Source organism: Ictalurus punctatus, chromosome 26 (genome assembly GCF_001660625.3).
Source record: "Ictalurus punctatus breed USDA103 chromosome 26, Coco_2.0, whole genome shotgun sequence".
NCBI lineage: Eukaryota > Metazoa > Chordata > Actinopteri > Siluriformes > Ictaluridae > Ictalurus > Ictalurus punctatus.
In genome coordinates, this window is record NC_030441.2 from 6,302,940 (window position 1) to 6,325,046 (window position 22,107).

At 38.6% G+C, this 22,107-nt stretch overlaps 1 protein-coding gene across 2 annotated transcripts in view; it reads right to left on the minus strand.

Moving 5' to 3' along the window:
- ptgfrnb (prostaglandin F2 receptor inhibitor b) overlaps positions 1–22,107 on the minus strand; it is a 45,904-nt gene that overhangs the window by 16,743 nt on the left and 7,054 nt on the right. For both annotated transcript variants that reach the window (XM_017456829.3, XM_053675994.1), the window contains exons 2-4: positions 20,121–20,486; positions 17,147–17,554; positions 10,325–10,690 (exon numbers count right to left, since the gene is read on the minus strand). In XM_017456829.3, the coding sequence (XP_017312318.2) occupies positions 10,325–10,690; positions 17,147–17,554; positions 20,121–20,486 (1,140 nt within the window). The remainder of the gene's footprint in view (positions 1–10,324; positions 10,691–17,146; positions 17,555–20,120; positions 20,487–22,107) is intronic.

The window sequence follows — 22,107 nt, forward strand, 5'->3', positions numbered from 1 at the left end:
ATCTACGTTAAACTAAACTATCTCTAAGACTAACTACTATATACTATAATAATCCCCGCCGTATATAGCAAACATAATCAGGGTTAAGTGCTAACGGCTGAAACCGTGAAGACACACCCTCGAACAACAACCAATGACAAAACAGGGAGGAGAACAGAAACAAAACAAACGCACGTGTCCACAGTAAACAATGCCACAGTTATCAACATTCGAAGAGCGTCCGCTCGCTGAGCACTCACGCACTAGCTCGTGCACTGGTTCTCCGGGCGCGCTGCAAGCTGCAGCGCTGTCTAAAGGGGAGATCGTGACATCGTCAATCATGATCTCTACCAGGAAATTAAGAGGCCTTGGTCTTGGCAAATTGAAGGACATTTGGAACTTTCAGCACCACTGAATTTATAATCTAAGTCTTGGTATATATATTTTTGACCCTGTATGTATAATTTTGGTCCTGTGTTGATTACAGAAAACCCCAAATGAATTAAAATTGTGAACCAAATTCTTGTTTTTTTATTAAAGATGTATGTTGTATCAGCATACTGCCCCAGAAAAAGAAAAGTTCAAAGAAATTATTGAAAATTTAAACATTGTACATCTCTTACGTGAAAAAGGCATTATCACAAACATTTTAAATGAAAACTTACCATCCTCACAAACAGTAGAGGAAACTGCCTCTCATGTCTTTTCTTTTGCATTTAAATCTTTATACAAGAAATCCTGCAGGTCATTCACAACTTTCTCCAACCAACCAGTATGTCACGTGATTGCTGCTTTCTGCTGAGATGCGAGTGTCTCCCCCTCTCACCCACACACTGCACAGCTTGATATATTGTATCTCACATTAAAAAAATATATACTTAGATATAATTTTGACCGCATTAATTATCTTTGCAACTCCTGGTTTTCTTTACTTTACCCCGGGCTTAAAGTAATAAGATGACTGTGAAAAGCAATAGGATACTTTAATTATATGCATTTATGCTGAAATGACTACATTTTCATGTCAATCCATGTTCATTTTGACCACAAACAATGTGCAAAAATACAGCAAAAAATAGACTCGGTGCGGAAATGATCGCTGTACCACACCGCTCCTGCAACGCGTTTGCCGTGTCGCATCCGTGAGCAGTGTGAATGGATACGTTTTAACCTTCTAACCTTTTAACATGGGCACTGAAAAAAATACGTAATGCATACAAGTCGTGTGAAACAGGCCCATTTTTCCTGCTTCCAACACATCACCTTCGAGAACTGACTGTTCACGTGCTGATTGGTGTAATTAAACATTCTTTAAAATTCCAGATGCTTATCAGATTTGATCAGAATTATCAGACTGTCAGAATTTTCCCATGATAATTGGTGCAATGATTCCTGCAAGATAACAGTCCTGCAAGATAGTGCTTATTTTTTTTTTAATGTAATTACCATGGTTAGATGTGGCCAAGATGAGTCTTTGAGCCATTGGTTCTGTTAGATTTACATGTAGAATACTTCTTGCTGATTGTGGAGGTAGGACCATGGTCAAGGGCAATTTGTGACGACTCAAGGAGAAAAAGCATACTGTTAAAAATGAGCGTTCTAGTTAAAAAGAAAAACTCAAGCCAATAAAAGAAAAAAGTCCAAGTTACACTCTCCAAAGCCTGTCTCCCATGTTTACATTCCCTTCATTATCCACCAGGGTGTCACAATGATGTTGGAATAGCATCCCATAGTTGATGGTGCTTCATAGGTTCTCAATGGGATTCATATTCAGCGAAGATGCTGGCCACTCCAGCAAACGACACTTACTCAAGTACTCCTCTGTCTTCTAGGCAGCATGTGATGGAGTGTTACCATGCATGAATGAGTATCATCTTTTTGTCTTTATGCCATAGGTCAAAGTTTTTCCAGAAATTCAATAAGCATCAGTGTTTAACTTTACACCTTCAGAAACTGTAAGCATTGCCAGGGACCAGCTCACCACCAATTGTTCCAGCTCCAAACATTACACCACCACCTCCGTTCTGTCGTCTTCGTCTGAGAACGAGAGTCATAATTTCTGGCCGAGTCCTTGCTCCATTTACCAAGACCACAAAGAGTTGTTATGTACTTGTCATTGTACAATACAGTTTAGAAATCTACTTTCATGTACAGTATATCTGGCCCATTCAACACAGTTATCTTTGTGTCTGCCCTTCAATGGAAGTTAAATATCTGGCTTTACACATTTTCCAAGATTTTCCAACCTCTGTTTGCTGTTGGCTAAAGGATTTCTGGTCAGCACTTTTGTAATAAGAGGGTGTTACCATTGTGAAACAGCTTTCAACTATATCCGATCTTTTGCTAATTGCTTTCTAATCTGCTACATACTTCTCTGCGGTACAACAATCTCCGCCAGTAATTTTAGCAATTTCAAGCATTGATATGCCACTCCCTAAGCTCTCCTCACAACTCTTCAGAACATGGGTTCTAAATGTGAACTATTGAGCAGTGTAGGAATGATAAGTATAATTGGTATGGACTACACGTACCATATTTCTAGCCCCTGAAGTGGCTGCTGTGTGCTACCATGCCACCATCTTTCATCTTGGAATCTTTTGTTGTAACCTAAATGTTTATTCAGAAAACAAACCCTGGCCAAATTCAGCAAGTTACATTCCAGTAAATATATCCAACAGCATATGAAAGGCAAATGAACACAACACCAATGGTATAGACAGGAATGATTTTGTCACCAAGTCTCATCCTTGTTAATAATTTATATGCCTCAAACGCCTTTAAAATATGCTTCAAACCAGAAGGAAGTTATTGGATAAAAACTAATTCAGATTTTTGACCTTGCTGTGAACAGTTTCAAAATCTAATCAGTTCATCTGCTGGTTACAGTGATATTTCCATATAAATCCTACAAACATCCAACCACTTGTTTTAGAGATAGATCACAAATGAGAATCTCGGACAGACAGATGGATGGTTGGATGAATGGACAACCCAAAAACATAATGCATCCACCAACTAGTGGCAATGCATGAAAAGAGATAGATGGTATCGAAAAAAGTGACATATGGAGCACATAAAACACTGTTAGCCAGACAAATAGAACAGACAAGATGGATGTTCTTCAGTTGACTTTAGCCAGTTGCTGGGAATAGGAATGTAGGACTCTGGGAACTAAACAAGGAGGGTGTAAATCAACCTCAATTACTCTGTCCAGACCTGACACTCATCATCAAACCACCAGGCCTACCACTGCAACACTGCCTATTCTCCCTCTTCTTCCTATTTTCTCTCTCTTCTGGTCTTTCTCTTTTTAGTGTTTGTTTTGTCCTGGCTGTGAAGCAGACATATTTCAATGTACAATTAATCATTTGGAAATAAGACAACATTCACAAAGTAAGCACTGATTGATACTGAAATGCATGAAATAAGAGGTATTTTTTAAACATTATCTATATCTTTACATATGCCTCAGATATACATAATTTGGTTCAAGAGGAAATAAAGGATATACAGGTTCCTGTTCCATAACACAACATGTCTTTCGTTTTGAGAAAGAATTGGGTTTCAATGCTCAATGTCCTTTCCGCTTTCTTCCACCTCTCAACACCTATGACAACAAAGACATTGCACGGTAGGGTCTAGAGTGTATGATAATTGTATGATTATTGCATTGGCATCTGACCTGACTCACGCACTGTTTTTTAATTAATTTTTTTAGATATTTACATTTTGTCATTAAAATTCATCATGTATCATCTCATATACCGTTCAATAACACAAAAAATTATTTTCAATTATTTTACATTTGTTCATTTAATACTATACCTAGAAAATTTCAAAGACTTAAACTCCACCCCTATGTATGACCATGCCCCACCCATTGCAGACACTGAGTAAACCAACTCTGTCTCCTTAGAATTAATTAACGTGTGGTGGCCATATTGTTTAGAAACGTCAACATGTTTTTGATCATTATTGAAGGTCCACACTCTCCTGAGTAGTTTGGGATCAATATTGTGAAGATTGGCCAAAAATCCCAAGACTAGTTTGTATATTATTTGTGTATGGCTAAATGGTCCAAAAACAATTTTATATAGTTTCAGCAACAGAGTCAAGCTACTGAAGCAATTTCTTTCTACACCTTATTTTCCAAGACATATGCTTATTTTTGTATGCGTAAACATGTATAGCACCACCCAGAGGCTAATTTGAGTGAGATTGCAGATTACTAGTGGCTCACTACCTGAATCTATATTTCAAGTTTCATGATTTCAATGTTAACCCTGTAAAATGCCTGCTGAAAGCTGATTGGCCAGTGGCAGCCATGTTTCTTAATTAATTAGGTCATCATCAAAAATCCACTTACAGATTACCAAAATGGTGCACCAAACCAAACTTCAGCTCAAACAGACTTATGGTTCCTTAGAAAGTTATCTGACCTTAGCTCTTAGCCCCATTTATGATCATGCTCCAAACTTTGATATGACCTCAGAATCTCCTCCTTAATATACCATTCAAATTCTGTGCAAATCCATGCAAGCAGTCATAAGTTACTGTTTGAATAAATAAGGCTCAGCCTTGTTAATATTGATTGACATGTGGGGGCCATATCGTTTACACATGTCAACATTGTTTAGATCATTATTGAGGTTCACACTCTGCTGAGTAGTTTCACTCAGTTCATAAAAGTAGGTTTTGCAGATCATGTAAATTAGCAAAAAATCCAATATGCCGCAAATTATTGAGTGAAGTCTAGTTAAATGCAGTAGAAGCTATGGAATAATATGAAAAACAAAGACTTGCGCTATAGCGCCACCATCAGGTTGATGCTGGTCCCTTAATGAGTGGCGGTGGGAGTTCTGCACCAAGTTTGGTGTTTCTATAACTAACAGATTGGGCTGTCCATCGCGTTTCAGCAAAGAATCATAAATATATCAGCAAGGGTGATCTGTGGGCTTCAAGCAGTCTTAGCAAACATCACCCCAAGTGGCCTTGTCCTTTGTTTCCGGGGGTTTCTCCCTTCAGTCTCTGCTGAATTAGACTGAAGTCTGGTGACTGACTGGGCCAGTCTAAAACATTACATTTCACCCCTGATAAAGTCCTTTGTTGAGTTGGTAGCATGTTTTGAATCATTGTCTTGCTGCATGATAAAGATCCTCCTCATTCATTTCTCTAAATTGGCAGACAAAATGTTGCTGTAAACTTCTGAATTCATACTGCTGCTACCATCATGAGTTACATCATCAATAAGGATTAGTGATCCTGTTCTAGAGCATGCAAGCCATGACACTACATCTACTACGTTTTATAGACAAACTTGTATGTTTTGGATCAAGAGGAGATCCTTTCTTTCTCGACACTTTGGCCTTTCCATCACTTAAGAGGTTAACCATGGTTACAGAACATTTGTGACTCATCTCTGTATTTCTTTGTGAATTCCAATTTGTCCTTCTGATTCTTACTGCTGATGAGTGGTTTGCATCTTGTGGTACGGCCTCTTTATTACTGCTCCTTAAGTCTTCTTCAAAAGGTGGATCGTGATGCCTTCACCCCTGCACTGTGGTTATTGTTGATGTCACTGACTGTTGTTTTGGGCGCTTTCACAATGTTTCTTTCATCAGCTGTTATTTTCCAATGGTTGTGCAATGTTTTGATTGATTCTCCTGCTTCTCCCTCTCTCTCTCTCTCTCTCTCTCTCTCTCTCTCTCTCTCACACACACACACACACACATAGGGTGCCTAAGACTTTTGCACAGTATTGTATATATTTATATATTCCATATATATATATATATATATATATATATATATATAAGGTTAAGAAACATACTTAAGCACTCACACTGGATTATCTTTATACTTTTTTCCAACATATTTATAAGTCTCTACAGTGGGTGATGGAGGGAAGGGGATTGCACTATAATGATGTTCATAAAAGGTCAACAAAGTCATCATTACCATACCTCCATATTTAGAAAAGAATCATGTTATTTTATTCATTTTCACTGGAACTGTTATGCAGGCATTATACGGCAACCTTATTAACATGGCAAGATTAACTAAAGATAGATTGTGCAATTGAATGATTAAATAACACATTTGTGCCATCACCATGCCCACTGATCCACCCAAAAATGCAGGAGCTTGTCAGAGTTGTCAATTTAAGTATACAGTTCAGAAAAATTATAGATTTTTTTTTTTGTGTGTGCATTTTTATGCAATTTGGGGCTACACCACTGCCAACACCCAATGACTTTCTGAACTGTTCTAGAGGTTTACAGGTCTTAACTTGTAATAAACACATTAGGTGTTGATATTAACCAGTGATTCAGCAGTGTAAGATGCAAGCTACCGCTTTCGTGAGAATTGTAAATAGTGAGAAAACGATGACTACGTTTACATGGACAGCAGTAATCTAATTATTGACCTTACTCTGAGTAAGATAATAATGTGATTAAGGTGTTTACATGAGTCGCTTTTAGAATACTCCTGTCATGTTCCCGTTTTACATGTTATAGAACATAATTAGATTAACAGCCCGCGTCATTACGTCACCGCGTGACGCCGTCCGACGTCCCTCCAGAATTTCACGTATCAACATACGGTCCGTCTTCGTTATGGTACCGTATACAGTTTTGTGTGTTTTTATTAAAAATTTTTACGAACGCTTTAAGTGCAGTTAATTGATTTGTCATGCTATACGTGCTAATAGAAAACTGCTTGAAGCCGTGGGCTGCGTCCCAAACCGCGTACTTACCGCCGCCGAGATACATGTATTTTTCCCCACTACGGGCCTATAGTAGGCAAGTGTGCGGTTTGGGACGCAGCCGAACTCTCTTGTTTGCCGTAAAACGTAAAACTGCCGTGTGTGATCGTGTCCTGTCGCAAAATGCGGTGAAAACTCTCACACGACGCTCATAATGTGATTAAGGTGTTTACATGTCTGTAATATACGTCGATAATGCGACTAAAACAGGAGTACCCCACCTGTCTTAATTCGATTAGAGCTTAATTCGAGTATGACCTTAATTAGATTAAGGTAAGTAAAAATTGCAGTTTATATGGTAGTTTCTTAATCAAAGTATGGTCTTAATCGGAATAAGAGTGGATTATTGTCCATGTAAACGCACTGATTGTCTTGCTGCATAATCCAGTTGTACTTGAGTTTGACCTTACGGACTGAAGACTCCTTTAGGATTTTCTGGTAGAGAGCAGAATTCATGTTTCCCTCAATTATTGCAAGTGGCCCAGACCCTGAAGCAGCAAAGCATGCCCACAAAATTACGTCCTAACCCTGGCCCTAACCCATTTGCGTGCATTTGTTACAGTGAATGTGCAAAAGTCTGGCTCTGGTTACAGTATATTATATAATCTGTCCAATTGCTTTTTAATTACTTTGGCATATACAAAGCTTTGAGGTATTATATGCAATATGTTGGGTGTATAATGTGTATTCTTCAAAGATTTTAGTTGTAACCGCTCTTCATTTTTTGCTTAAACAGGAGAGAGGAGTATTGGAGTATATGTTTCAGCCAGATAGCTGGCATACGCTGGATCTCTGGAAAAATTCCTCAGTACGTTATGGGTGGCTACAGGGCTTGTGGAGCATGTTGCAGCATCCACAATCCATTCACTTTTTCTGCAGGAATGGTAACTATTGAGTCCTTACTTAAAGGATCTTGACCTTTTTCATTCTCACAGGAAAAAGAACAGCTTCTATTCTCATATGAAGTATTCAAAGGTGGTTTTTCCAAGCACAATAAGACTAAAGCTGCTTTTGTATTACGTGCTTTTTTTTATGTGACTTCTGTTTAATTCTGTTTAGGTGTTGGCTATATAACAGGAGTTTTGGTCCTTAATTAAAACAAAGAAAATGTTTTGTTGTATTTAATTTATCACAAAAGCATCGAGTTTGTTCTGTAATATAATTCTCAATAATAATATTGAGACACCAAACTGCTGTCCTGTCAACAGTGAGTTTGTTTCAGTTACTGAAGAAGTAATGACTCATGTTGCTGCCTCGTTAGCCTCACAGGAACAGGCTGTTATATCGTCCCAACCTTAAGGTTGTTAGCCACAATTCCCACCCAGTGTACAGAACCACTGAGGAGAATGTTTTGGAAGCATTGTGGATTATTGTTGTCCACATAAACACAGCTATTGAGAAATAGATAATGCAGGCCTTTTCAGTAGAATTAAACAAGGCAGCTGTCCGTACTGCAGTCTGTAAAGTATTACATTTTTGTTTCAGCTTAGAACATTTATGAGAACTGATAAAAAGGAACTGTTTCAGGTTGGTTTGAGTTGTTTTCTTTGTTTTTTTTATTATTTTTTTTAATATATACTTTAGATGAGCCAGTCTGAGAAGGCCTAATCCAGTCCCATTTATACTGAGTATAGATGAGTATAGATACTAAGGTATCCATCATACAAATATCAAGATGCAATATATAATACTATGTAAATTACTTCATATGGCCAAAACTTTGTGGACATCACACCCATATGTGGGCTTTCCACAAACTTTTGCCACAAAGTTGGAAGCACACATTTGTACAGGATACATTTGTGCTATGCTTTAGCATTACAGGGACCTAACCCAAGCATGAAAATGCCCCTGTGCACAAAGTGAGGTTGATGAACACATGGCTTGCCAAGGGTGGAGTGGCAGAATTCGAGTGGCCTGCACAGAGCCCTGACTACAACCCTACTGAACAACTTCAGGATGAACTAGAATGCAGACTGCACCACAGGTCTTCTCATCAGACATCAGTGCCTGACCTCAATAATGCTCTTGGGGAACAATGGACAAATCCCCACAGCCACAAAAAATCTATTGGAAAGCCTTCCCAGAAGAGTGGAGGTTATTATAATAGCAAAGGGGGACTAAATGAAATTACTCAGACATGGCATCCCCAATTTGTTTTGTTTTATGTACGAGACTTTATTTCATTCGCTAGTCCTGCTTGCATTCTCCCTGACAGACACACAAACAAATCAATAACAGGCGAGTGTTGGGTTCCTTCGATCTGATTCCTTCCTCCAGGAGGAACTACAGTTCCCAGCAGCCACTGCTTCACATGACAACCTGCACATGATTCACATTTATGTTAACGAGCACCTGTGTGTATATATATAGTCACAGTGTTCACTGCACTCTTTGTCTTACATTGATTGTCTTTCTTTGCTGTTGTTTCTGTTTCTATAATTATGGTCTTTGTTTTATGTTTATTCTTAGCCTTAGTGTTTTGCCACACGTTCTATATATCCTGTTTTCTGTTTTTGTTTCAATTTATATTAATCTACACTTGCATCGCTCTCCGCCTCCAAACTGTGACAGTAAGGCTTGCTGGAAAAATGTTTAGCGAAACAGATAGTTACTACAGTGACAAAAAGGCTATTGCGGAATGTGAACGTCTTCAATTTTTGTTAAATATTTTATATCTAACTTTGTGAACAAACTTTTTGTTGTTATTAGTTGCCTAATAACAACAAGTAAAATGAGTAAAATGCAAAATGAAGCATGTTGGGTTGAAACAAACTACTCTGATGTTCATTGAAAGGTGTGTTGTGCCCGGTTATTGTATTATAATCAAACCCAGGTTCCATATAGTGCTAAAAGCAACACACATAGTTAATCTGTATGTTTTTTATAGACAAATGACATATGTACCTCTTCTCTCAGACAAAAAGATGATGACAGACCTGTATCCCAAGATCTGAGTTTCCAGGAAACAAACAGGTATACATGTAGCATTGGTTTAAGCACCAGCTAGCAATGGTTTAAAATATGCAGTCTCTTTAAATAATTTAAGTAATGTAATTTTAATATGTAACATGCTATCATTTTCCATAGTAGTGGAATGTAACGGAGTCAAGCCTAGTACTGTATAAGGAAGCAAACAAAGACATTGTGGGTTCTTTACTGTTTAATAAAACTCATTTAAAGAATTTTGCTTGATGTATATTCTACTTGCAGTATTTGTTGCGGCACATGTTATCACGTTTAAATATCATTAATAGCTTAAATATCATTAAAAGCTTCGAAATTTGGCCCACCAATTTTGGAGTAGTTGTGCCACCCCTGTATTACATCCGATTAGAAAAAAACGGAAGGAATTATCTAAATGATAACAAAACAGCACTTGAGTGCAAATGCATAGGATGATCAATAAAGATAATGATCAAGTTCCAGGGCAGATCCAGGACATTAAGGAGAAAAAATCTGTATGGTTTCTTAAAGGGCATCTCAGGCTTATTATGAACTGTACATGTGATGTTTTGGACTGTCTGGGCTTGAGGGTAACTTCTGAAAAGACACGAGATATGTTTCTGATTAACTCACCTTTTGGGGTGATCACCACTTGTACAGGGGCCGATGTCTTCTCTGCAGCCTGGTACCATTTTCCCCAGCTCTGTTGTATCCATGCCCTCACTCTGCATGAGTAAAGGCCCATATCAGATAGCTCAATGCTGTGGATCTCCAGTCTGAATTCACCCTCTCCAACCCGGTTAATGCTAAACATATCTGAAGTTTTTGCCACCACTCCATCTCGACTAAGGTGGGTAAGAACCTGTGTGTCATTTAGCAGCCACGTCACCTCAAGACCTAAGGCAGCAAGGTCATCTGCAGAAACCAAGCAAGTGAGATTCAGATTGTCTCCCGTGTTAAAGATGGTACTATCCAGGACCTGTACAGTAAGGGATTCAGCTGTAATCAAAGAATAAAGAAAGAACTGCGTTAATATGACCGTAATAGCTGTGACAAAAACAATCCATTCACAATAAATCCACACACATCACTTTGCTGTACTCATATAATTTTGCAGCATTATGCTGTTACGCGTACAACCTTACAAACATCCGTTATTTTGCCTAAGCTTTTAATTTATGTTGTAAAAGTAGTCAATAAAGTAGTAATATGATCATTAATTTATGGAGGTATATTTCTTGCATAACTTACAAATAAATAACAAGTTCCACAAAATAAATAAAAGATCCACAAACAAAAACTTCAAGTAATTCACAAATATAAAATATGATCCGCAAATAAAATAAAATGCGCAAATAATTCAGTATTTGAATTTCAGAGTATTTGAATAACAAATATTTTTGAACCGCACAACCTCATTTGTAGAATGGTAAGTGCTTAATCCAGGTCAGGGTCATGGCGGAGCCAGAGACAATCATGTATATTTGCTGTGATTGGTTGGAGTAAAATGGGCATTAGTGTAATGTTGTGTCGCTATCTAAATGGTTAAATTTGCGGATTGAATTGCACTAGAGAATGTGAAAAATGTTTCAGAAACCCATGAATAAATGACAGCCTTTCCACAAATGGCACATGATTATGCAAATGTCCATGGAGCGATCTACAAACAAATGCAGCTGATTCCACAAATAAACATCAAGGCAAGTCAGGTTGTGCATTTCACAAATATGTGTGAACCAAATACTTAATTTGTGAATTACAAAAATATTTGTGTTTATTGTTTATTCTCTCATTTATATTTGAGAATCAGGAAAGGTTTATTTGTGGATCTTTTTGTGATTAATTATTTTTTAAAATTAATTTGTAACAAATATACGCCGTATTTTTTACATAGAAAATATTTGTGAAGGGTCAGGGATGAGATCAAAAAACACTGCTGACAAACTAAATGTCTGCTTTTTTTTTTTTCTCGGCGTAAATCTGCCTTTTTCTATTTAAATTTTCTTTCTAGCTTCCTTTTCAGTTTTTATTTAATATTCCCCACTGTGGGTTAGAGATTGTTCTAGTCTTTTTTCAATATTCACTGCATTCTTTACTATTTAATAAATAATTGAATTCAAATATAACCAAACTTCTCCTTCTATAACCAAATCTCTGGTAATGTGTGACCATAAAAGAAAGAAAAAAAGACACTGCTGATATCAAGTATTGAGTACATCTCATTATATTGCTTTACTCAAGATTGTATGGGTGGTCATTAACAGCTGTGCACTCTCTCTGCGGTACATCCCTAGTTGTAATTAAATCTTGTGTGGTAAGCCTACATAGCAACCCAGGAAGAGTATCCCTGGTAACGAAAGCTGAACAGCTGGGTTTGTGAGAAATCTCACAGACACTTAATAGTGCAAAATGTGTAAAAGAGAAAGAAAGACATAGATCTTGAGAGAGATCGTGAGAGCAATGCTGGCTGCCTGGGGCTTTAATGGAGGAGCAACAAGTCTGCCTCACTACAGACAATGCAGCAAATATAGTGAAGGCTGTTGCTATTAATAAATGGACCAGAGTCCAGTGCATTGTTTGGGGCACAGGCTGCAGATACTGTAGCAATTGGTGACTAGTCTGCTATTACTTAAGAATACAACATTTGTCCAAAAAACATTCACATACCATAATTATGTCATTGCAATACCTTATATACTTGTCTAATAATATGTAGACCAGGGTTTTTCAACTCCACCTACCTAAACATTGTTGCAGACCAAGTAAACCCCTTCATGGCAACGATTTTCCCTAATGCCAATGGCCTCTCCCAGCAGGATAATGCGCCATTAATATGGCATTATGTGTATCTGTATAGTGCTTAAAAGCTCAAAACATCTTCAGAGAGAGATGATTGGCAAACCATGTATCATCATTGTATCGTTATTTTTTATCGTTCCCAAATTCCAAAATTTGTCCATGAAAATATCCTTTCCGGACACCTAGGTGTAATGAAAATTTTTCAGCACATCACAAAACATTACTACTGACTGGGAGTAAAATCCACTATATCTAGTTTCTGCCACTCGTGTGATGTCTGCCAGTGCACAACCAAACCAAATCAGAAAGCTACAATAGCTTCTCTTAATCCAATTCTAGCCGTTTGAAAGGCTAGAAGTTGACTGTGTACGACCCCTTCCCATGTCAAAACGTGAAGACCAGTATGTATTAACAATAATGTGTACTGCAACCCGTTACCCTGAAATAAAGCACATTCTAATGTTAATGTTCATGAGTCCACCATCATCAGAACACTGAACAAGAATGGTGTGCATGGCATGATTACAAGGAGTAAATCACTGCTCTCCAAACATGAACATTGCTGCCTGTCTGCATTTGCTAAAGATCATGTGTACAAGCCAGAAGGCTATTGGAAAACGGTTTTGTGGATGAATGAGACCAAAATAGATTTTTTTTGGTATGAATGAGAAGCGTTATGTTTGGAGAAAGGAAAACACTGCATTCTAGCATAAGAATCCCATCTGTGAAACATGCTGGTGGTAGTATCATGGTTTGTTTTTTCTGCATCTGGGCCAAGATGGCTTGCCATCATTGATGGAACAATGAATTCAGAATTATACCAGCGAATTCTAAAGGAAAATGTCAGGACATCTGTCCACGAACTGAATCTCAATCTTGCTGTACAGTGGGTCATGTAATAAGACAATGACCCTAAGCACACAAGTTGTTCTACTAAAGAACGGTTAAAGAAGAATGAAGTTAATGTTTTGGAATGGCCAAGTCAAAGTCCTGACCTTAATCCAATAGAAATGTTGTGGAAGGACCTGAAGCAAGCAGTTCATGTGAGGAAACCCACCAACATCCCAGAGTTGAAGCTGTTCTATACTGAAAAATGGGCTAAAATTCCTCCAAGTCGATGTGCAGAATTGATCAAAAGTTACCAGAAACATTTAGTTGCAGTTATTCTTACACAAGGGTTTCACACCAGATACTGAAAGCAAAGGTTCACATACTTTTGCCACTCACAGATATGTAATATTAGATCATTTTCCTCAATAAATAATTGACCAAGTATAATATATTTGTCTCATTTGTTTAATTGGGTTCTCTTTATCCGCTTAGGACATATTTATGCAGATATATAGAAAATTTTAAAGGGTTCTCAAACTTTCAAGCACCATTTCAAACTTTCATCTTTTCACACGCATCTTCACAAAACTTCAAAAAACAACTCCTCTTGCCATGGCACAGTCTAAGATGAAAACTTACTTCGATATGAGAACGGTACAGCGTGAGTTTAGCAGGGTGAGTCTGTTCTCGTGTTCCTGGCTAACCTCTTCAAGCTAAGAGGTCTGGTACTCGTGTCATTGAACAAAAACTTAGTGACACAGACTGCGCTGTTGATATGCCCGATCGCAGATGTAAGAAGAAAGTATGGCACATTAACATGTTGAAGCACTATGTTGCGCGTGAGGTCACTAAACCTACTCTTTCTTCTGTGCCAGTGTCTAATATACCTTGTAGTGCAGTAGCTCCTGTGTACGTTGCGTTCAGTTTAATGCTGAGTGAACCTCAATCCTCTTGCGTGCATTTAAACAATTCCACTATACGAGGTAATCTAGAGTCGCATCTAGCTATTTGCCTACGAATGAGTGTGAGGATATTGTTAGGATAAGTTGTTACAAAAATATCCCACCCTGATGTCTGATGTTCCTATAAGAACAAATGTGTTATGTCATGATATTGATGTAGGTAATCCTGTTCCCATCAAAGAGCACCAATAAAGAGTAAACCCTAAAAAGCGAGAGATCATGTAGGCTGAGGTGATCTACCTACTCCAAAATGGGTTGACTGTACCCAGCCAAAGTCCCTGGAGTTCTCCCTGCCAGCTGGTTCCAAAGCCCGATGTTTCCTTTCGCTTTTGTACAGACTACCAAAAGGTAAACAGTGTCACAAAGCCCCTTACAGTGTATGGAAGACTGTGTGGATAGAGCTGGTGCTTCAAGGTTTCTCACTAAATCGGATCTACTAAAAGGCTACTAACAAGTCCCATTAACTTCACATGCATGTCTCTCTGCATCTGTACCCCTAACAACTTTCTGCAGTACAATTGCATGGCCTTCAGGATGCACAATGCTCCAGCAACATTCCAACTCAACAGTCTCATGAACAAAGTTTTGTCAGGGTTGCCTAACTGTAAAACTTATTTAGGTAATACTGCGATCTATTCAAGTGATTGGGAAGGCCACATCCGAGAGAGTCTGTTTGCCTGGTTGGATGATGCTCAACTAATTACTAATCTGGCTAAGTGTGAGTTTGCTAAAGGCATGGGAACTTACCTTGGTAAACAGCGAGTCAGGGTTGCTTAAAGCCTGAATTTCCTACTCCTATTACCATGCATAATTTTCATTAGTTTTTAGGAATGACTGGGTTTTTAGGAATGGTCATGGTTTTTGTAAGAACTCTGCCATGATAGTTACAAGTGCAGTGGTAGCTCAGTGGTTAAGGTGTTGGTTTACTGCTTAGAAGGTCATGAGTTCAATACCCCAACACCACCAAACTCCCATTGCTGGGCCTTTGAGCAAAGCCCTTAACCCTCAAATGTACAAATGAGATAAATGTAAGTTGCTCTAGATAAGGGTGTCTTCCAAATACTGTAAATGTAATGTTTTGATAGTTTCTCCCCTAACTGACCTGCTTAGTACTGAGTTCTTGGTGTGAGGATGCTTTTGTTGCTGCCAAAGACCATCTCTGTAATGCTCCAGTCCTGTCAGTCCCTAACTATTTTCTTCCATTTAAATTACAAGTAGATGCGAGTACAGTAGATGCTGGTGTGGAAATGGTGCAGGAGGACGGTGCTGGAGTCAGGCACCCAACCTGGTACTTCTCTAAGAAGTTCTCTAAAAGCCACCAAAATGAGGCTCTAGAGATAGTGATGGTGCTTAAACATTTTGGAGTTTATGTGGGAGGTAGCTGTACTCCTCTTGTTATATATACTGACCATAACACTCATTTTTCTTTCACACATGTCCACCAACCTGAATTAGTTTTTGATGGGCTGGTCACTGTGTCTACAAGAATTGTGGCAGTGTTTTGGTGGTGTTTCTCTCTCTCTCTCTCTCTCTCTCTCTCTCTCTCTCTCTCTCTCTCTCTCTCTCTCCCCATGTACGTCTATATTAATACAGATAAATCTTAAAACACATCTTTTTCTTTACACTTCCATCTCTTTCATCCTTCTGTTCACACTGAGATGGCATTTTTGTCCAGTGAAAAAGGAGCTTTTTGAAATCACTCACTGGATACATTTGAAAATGCTGTTTTTGTGACGTGGACTGAGAAAACTGAGATATTCTAAAACAATTGAATATTTTTAGTCATGTGACACAGTCATGTGACCCATTCAACAACAAAACAAACAAGACGGTTGTTCTTGTGCCTGCTATCCAGTTGATATCTTTGTTAAAGTTTAATGTCACTTTGTACAACCTTCAGATTGCATATTTAAATAAACGCCTGTGGAACGTGATGCAGGCCAAAGCTTTTACGTTTTTACACACGCACAGTATAGGGATGTAAGCGTTTTCAGACGTTATAGTATGGATGAGCGATTTTTGGAAACGGTTGAAAACGCATGTGTAGACAGACAGGGTTTTTAAAACAAAATGGCAGTTTTCAGATCTACCTGCATGAATGTAGACGTAGCCTTCAATGTAAAGCTTAATGGACACTAGGTATTTCTATTTACCATCATCTGTTGGCCCGCTCTGATTGGCTGTTGTTTGTTTTCTCCTGTTTTTGGTTAGAAATGGAGTGAGATATGTGTTTTGTTGTTTATTTTAAATATTTTTTTATATATATAAGTTTAAGAAGTACTCTTCCTAAAAATCAGAAAAACTTTGTTATTTTGGCCTGGTCCCCCCGCCGAAGCCCCTTTGAAGTTTCCCTTATTTGTTTTGAATTTACAAATAAATCTTACTTTTGTATTTCTAGAAAACTGTGTGAGTTTGTCAAGTACTAGGACAAGAAAGGAAAGTTCTTGGTCTTGCCCATTATATATACATATTTTTAATAGTTTTTCTTTCTTTCCTTGTTACACCTTCCCCAACCCTAGACTGCAGAGAGATATAATACTTTGTGTTTCAAGCTGTTTCAAAGCAAATTTCTCAAATCAAGAAACTGCTCTGCTAAACGTAGAATATACTGCAGTGTTTCTGCAAGTCGAAATATTTTTGTATCGTTGTAATGACCACGTGATTTTTCTTATAGAGAACTCTCATTTAAGTATGATGTACTTGCAGTGAATGCACAAAGTTTTGCACAATTTTGAAAATGAATTAAATCAATTTTGGACATCCCTGCAGAGATATGCCACCCTGTGCACAGTGTGCAGCAAGTGACACCTACTTACACACAGTCAAATGCCATCTTAAAGTATTTTCTTTAACCAGACCTCACCTGTTGTTATAACAGCCACTTGACCTATGACCTTTGCCTTTTCCTGTATCCTGTTCCAGGTGCCCTGCTCTCTGGTCCACTGTTTGACAGTACACACATACACCCCCTGATCTGCAGGCACTGCTCCAGAGAGCACCAGGCTGTAGGAACCAGTATTGTCCATGTGCAGGTGCATTTCACCATCTGCGTAGCGTTGGATAAAATTCTTTCCAACAGTCAGACCTGAATCAGGTCCAAAAGTAAGGAGATCCTGCTCAAGTGATTGATCCTTTTTAACAGACCATGTAACTGATAGGTAAATTCCTTCAGTGAAGTTTTGAGTGATGTTGCAGTGAAGATTGATGAATCTGCCCTCGTGGACTGAAGGGGCTGGAACTTCGGGAACCACAGCCAGCGTATTAGGAATTACTGCAAGCAAACAGTAAAAATGAAACATTTCAAGAACATTTCCTGCTCTTTAGAACAGGAGTGGACCAGTAGTTACAGGCTTACATGAAAGAACAGAAATACTCACACACACATGCACACACATGCATTTTAGTGCTGAGATTTGGACAGCATGTAAAAAAAATGACTGGTTTTCCCCTGAGTTGAATAACCAGTTGTTTTTTTTCTTATATTGAATAATGAATTGCTTGACATGGAGTTTCCACAAAAAAAAACTTTTACAAGACACCAAAAAAGGCACAGAAACACATTACATTATAATACATTTTCCCTCATTATGAAATCCAGTGTGAATAGTGTGAATAACAAGTCTTAGACCCACTACTTGCATGTTGCCTAAGTATTTGCACAAATACTGATACATGTTGCTCATTGTAAAGGTAAAGCAAATGTTCCCTTCATATGAGGCATCTGAAACCACACAGTACATGCCATAGGTTGAATTAAAAATGGCTTATAGCATAGGTACTGGGAGCAAGCTAAACGGGTATGATTAGCGTTGCATACCTGAGCCTTGTTGTCCCACATGTATTTTACACTCTCTTTCTCTCTTCCCAAGCAATGAGCTGAGCATATGTGTGTCTGTGGCCAAAAGCTATCAGCTTCTGAAATGTGGCTTTTTATGTCTTTTGGCATACAAGGCAGAGTTCAGAGTGTTGATTTGCATGCATCCAGCAATGTGGACTGTGCTAACCACAACTGGCATTGGGCATAAACCAGATTGCTGGAAACCCACCCCATATGCTGGTCCAGGCTTCCCACTATTAGGAACAAGGCCTCAGCCAGCTGACCCACAGAGGAATCACATTTGCAGAATGAAGTGATTACTCCATTAAAAGCAGTAAAAGTATTAAAGAATTGCTGATATGTGCCATGGGTGAGGCAGTATCATAATATCTTACTAGTGCTTCACTTGGTGAGACCACAACCACGTGATTCAGGTATTAATGTCAGGCATAGAGCCAATCTGCTTGTGTTCTATCATGTTAGCTATAGCTTGCACCACCAAGCCCAGGCATGGTATACCTGGCAGTCCAAAACATCCTTCCCTTGTGATCTGCACTGCAGAAACAGCAGCCATTTTGCACCTGCCACCTTATGAGAGCTAGCAGAGGGTGAACCAGACTAGTTTTTGTGCAAAACTGAAGTCATAGTTGAGTACAACCATTCAACTGGTGGTTTACTATCAGCATTCAATGAACAATTCTCCCAGATGCAGCCATAAACACCCCCACATCCTTGGGTGATGAACAGGAAGGAAGTTTGGTCCTTGGGCTAAATGGAAGACACAGTTCAATTTCACAAGCTGACCGGTTATGTTAAGAGAGTCACTCAGATATTTTTCAGGGCTCATTGCTCATTATTGTTTGCAACTAGCAAGCTAGCACATGGCTCAGATGAAACTCTGAAACAGGGCCTAAATCTGCCAGCCACACAACCAGCATAGGGTATGTGTGGAACAAGACGGTCAATGGCAAGACAATAAACATGTAGTTGATGCTAGTTTTCAGCCTCCAGGGGATTCAGTCTCTGGCTGCAAAAGCTACTACACTACTGAACTAGCAGTATGCCAGAATGAATGTGGGAGTTTAGAACAAAAAATGCCAAGGGAGAATTGTCCAACAGGGAGAAACAAGGGGAAATGGAGGTAAACCATACAAGTCCTGTTGCTTTATCAGTACAGCTAATGAAGTGGGCTAGCTGATTATGTCTTGACTATGCTAAGAGTGCTTAACCACAGGCCTGATAGTTGACTCGATTGCAGGGTGTGTGAAAAAACAAACAGGTAACGTTTGTTATCGGTTATGTGGCTATGTTGTATTTTTACATTGGCTTGTTATTTGATTTAGCGTGAAATTTACTACATGAGAGCGTGAGACAGAGCCTGAAAGTACGTGTCTCACGCCAAATGCATGAGAGTTGGCAACCCTGCCCCTGTCATTTTGTGACTTCGATACAAATGTCACTTACTAATTGTTGGCATTATGTGTTAGCCCTCACACTTCATGGTGACAGCTAACAACAGCTAGCTAATAGAGCGATATTTGACTGAAATACGTACAATTATATAAAATTTCTTCTTAACAAAGGTCCAAATAACTAAAATGACTGAATAGCAACAACACATACTTTTTATGCTGAACTATGCTTAACTATTAATTATTTGTTCATGGATATAAATAAGATCATTTGAAGTGATTATAGTTAGTTCCACACCGGCACTTAACATTACCACATGTGATTGGATAAGCCACAACAGATAATCATTTAGAAGCTGTGATCGTTCATGTTTAGATGCTTCATGTTTATGGCCATTTTTTTCATATGCTGATCTGCTTTGACTGTACATGTACTCTAAGTACTTGGTTCGATCCACTGAAATGCTGCTAGATTTGCAGTTTGACAATGAATTCTACCAAAACACTAGGCTGAAAGTTGTATCGTGAATTACAGAGTACTACATAACAGGACAACATATTATAAGCTAGTCTCTAAAATTGTATCTGTTTTTAAAAATTTAACTTACCTCTCAGCAGCACATCTGCCTCATAGTTTCCACTGATAACAGAATCAGTGCTGAGGGTACTGCAAGTGAAAGTACCACTGTCCGTCACTCTGGCTTCTTTAATCCTCAACTCCACTGTACTTTCATCAATTCTTTTCACACTGATGTCATCAGTAGACACCCGGGCTTTTAAAGACTGGTCTGGAAATGAAGAGTCGAAAGTGGAGACAACCTGAATGGTTTCTGACCCTTTTGTTGCTTTCCATTCAAACTCCTGCTCCTTGGGGCCCTGATAATCCGAAACTTCACAACGTAACGACAATGCCTCACCCTCCACTCGGATCAGAGGGCCTGCTGGTAGTGACACCCTTCGACCCACAGACAAACCTAAACAACAAGCAATTGTAAATATTATAATGTACTTTAATTATACATGTTTCTATCTTGATGATCACAGACTTATTTATACACAATTATTTAATGGAGCACACAGTCATGTGAAAAATAAGTACACCCCCATGGAAATTGTTGGACATGTTTGGGCAAGCAAACATTTGATCTTCTTTGAAAGAGTGCCTATTAATAAAGTTGATACACTCTATCAAATGTATCAAAAGTAATTTACACAATTTAAAAAAGATTAACAAAAAACAGATCAATTACATGGAAAAAGTAAGTACACCCCTACATTTATCACATATTCAAATCCATAAAATCAGAATCAGGTGTTCAGGATTGGGTTCCAGTGATTAGAACCTGCTCAGGGAGTGCAGGTGGAACCTGTCTTATTTATACCCCACTCCTATCTAGTGTCTGGAGTTCCCTTTGCTGTTGAGGTGTGTGGTGTCATCATGCCAAGGTCTAAAGAGTTCTGTAAGGCATTCAGAAAAAAGTTGTGGATGCCTATGAATCTGACAAGGGACTTAAAAAGGTCTCCAAATTATGTGAAATACATCATTCCTCTGTAAGGAAAATAATCTACAAATTGCGCAGATTTCAAACGACTGCCAATTTGTCCCAGCAAATTTAGCCCAAGAGCAGACCGTCTGATGCAAAAAGAAGTCTCCAAGAACCCCAAAATTTCATCACACATCACACATCTGCTAGTAAGTTTGCAACTGTTGGTGTCAAAGTGCATGCTTCTACAATCAGAAAGAGACTGCACAAATTTGACCTGCATGGGAGGGGAGTTAGGAAAAAGCCTTTGCAAGACTACAGTTTGCCAATGAGCATATAGCCAAACACCAGGCCTTTTGGAATAATGTGTTCTGGGCAGACGAATCAAAGATAGAGTTCTTTGGCCACAGTAACAGCAGACATGTTTGGTGCAGACCGAAGACAGCTTTTCAGGAGAAGCACCTCATACCAACTGTGAAGCACGGTGGTGGAAATGCTATAGTTTGGGGTTGTTCCACTGCCTCAGGGACTGGACAGCTTGCATTCATTGATTCAACTATGAATTCTGCATCATATCAAAAAGTGCTTGAAGATAATATGAGGCCATCTGTCCAAAATCTGAAGTTGAACCAAAAGTGAACTTTTCAACAGGATAATGATCCTTAGCACACGAGCAAATCCACCAAGGAATGGCTCAAAAAGAAGAAATGGAGGGTTGTGGAATGGCCTAGTCAAAGCACAGATTTGAATCCCATTGAAATTTTGTTTTTGGGATTTGAAATGGGCCGTACATGCAAGAAAACCCTCAAACATCTTGCAACTGAAAGAATATTACATGGAAGAGTGGTCAAAAATTCCAGCAAGCTGATGTCAGGGACTGGTGGACAATTATGCAAAATGCCTACAAGAAGTTATTTCTGCCTAAAGGGGGCAATGCTAGCTTCTGAGGCCAAGGGTGTACTTACTTTTTACAGAGGAATATCACATATATTGATATTTCTGTTGAATAAATGATTGAAAAAAGCCATTTTTTCTTGTGATTTTGTTCAAGTACATCAACTTTATTAACAGGCACTGTTTCAAATGTTCACTTGTCCAAATATGTAAAAGA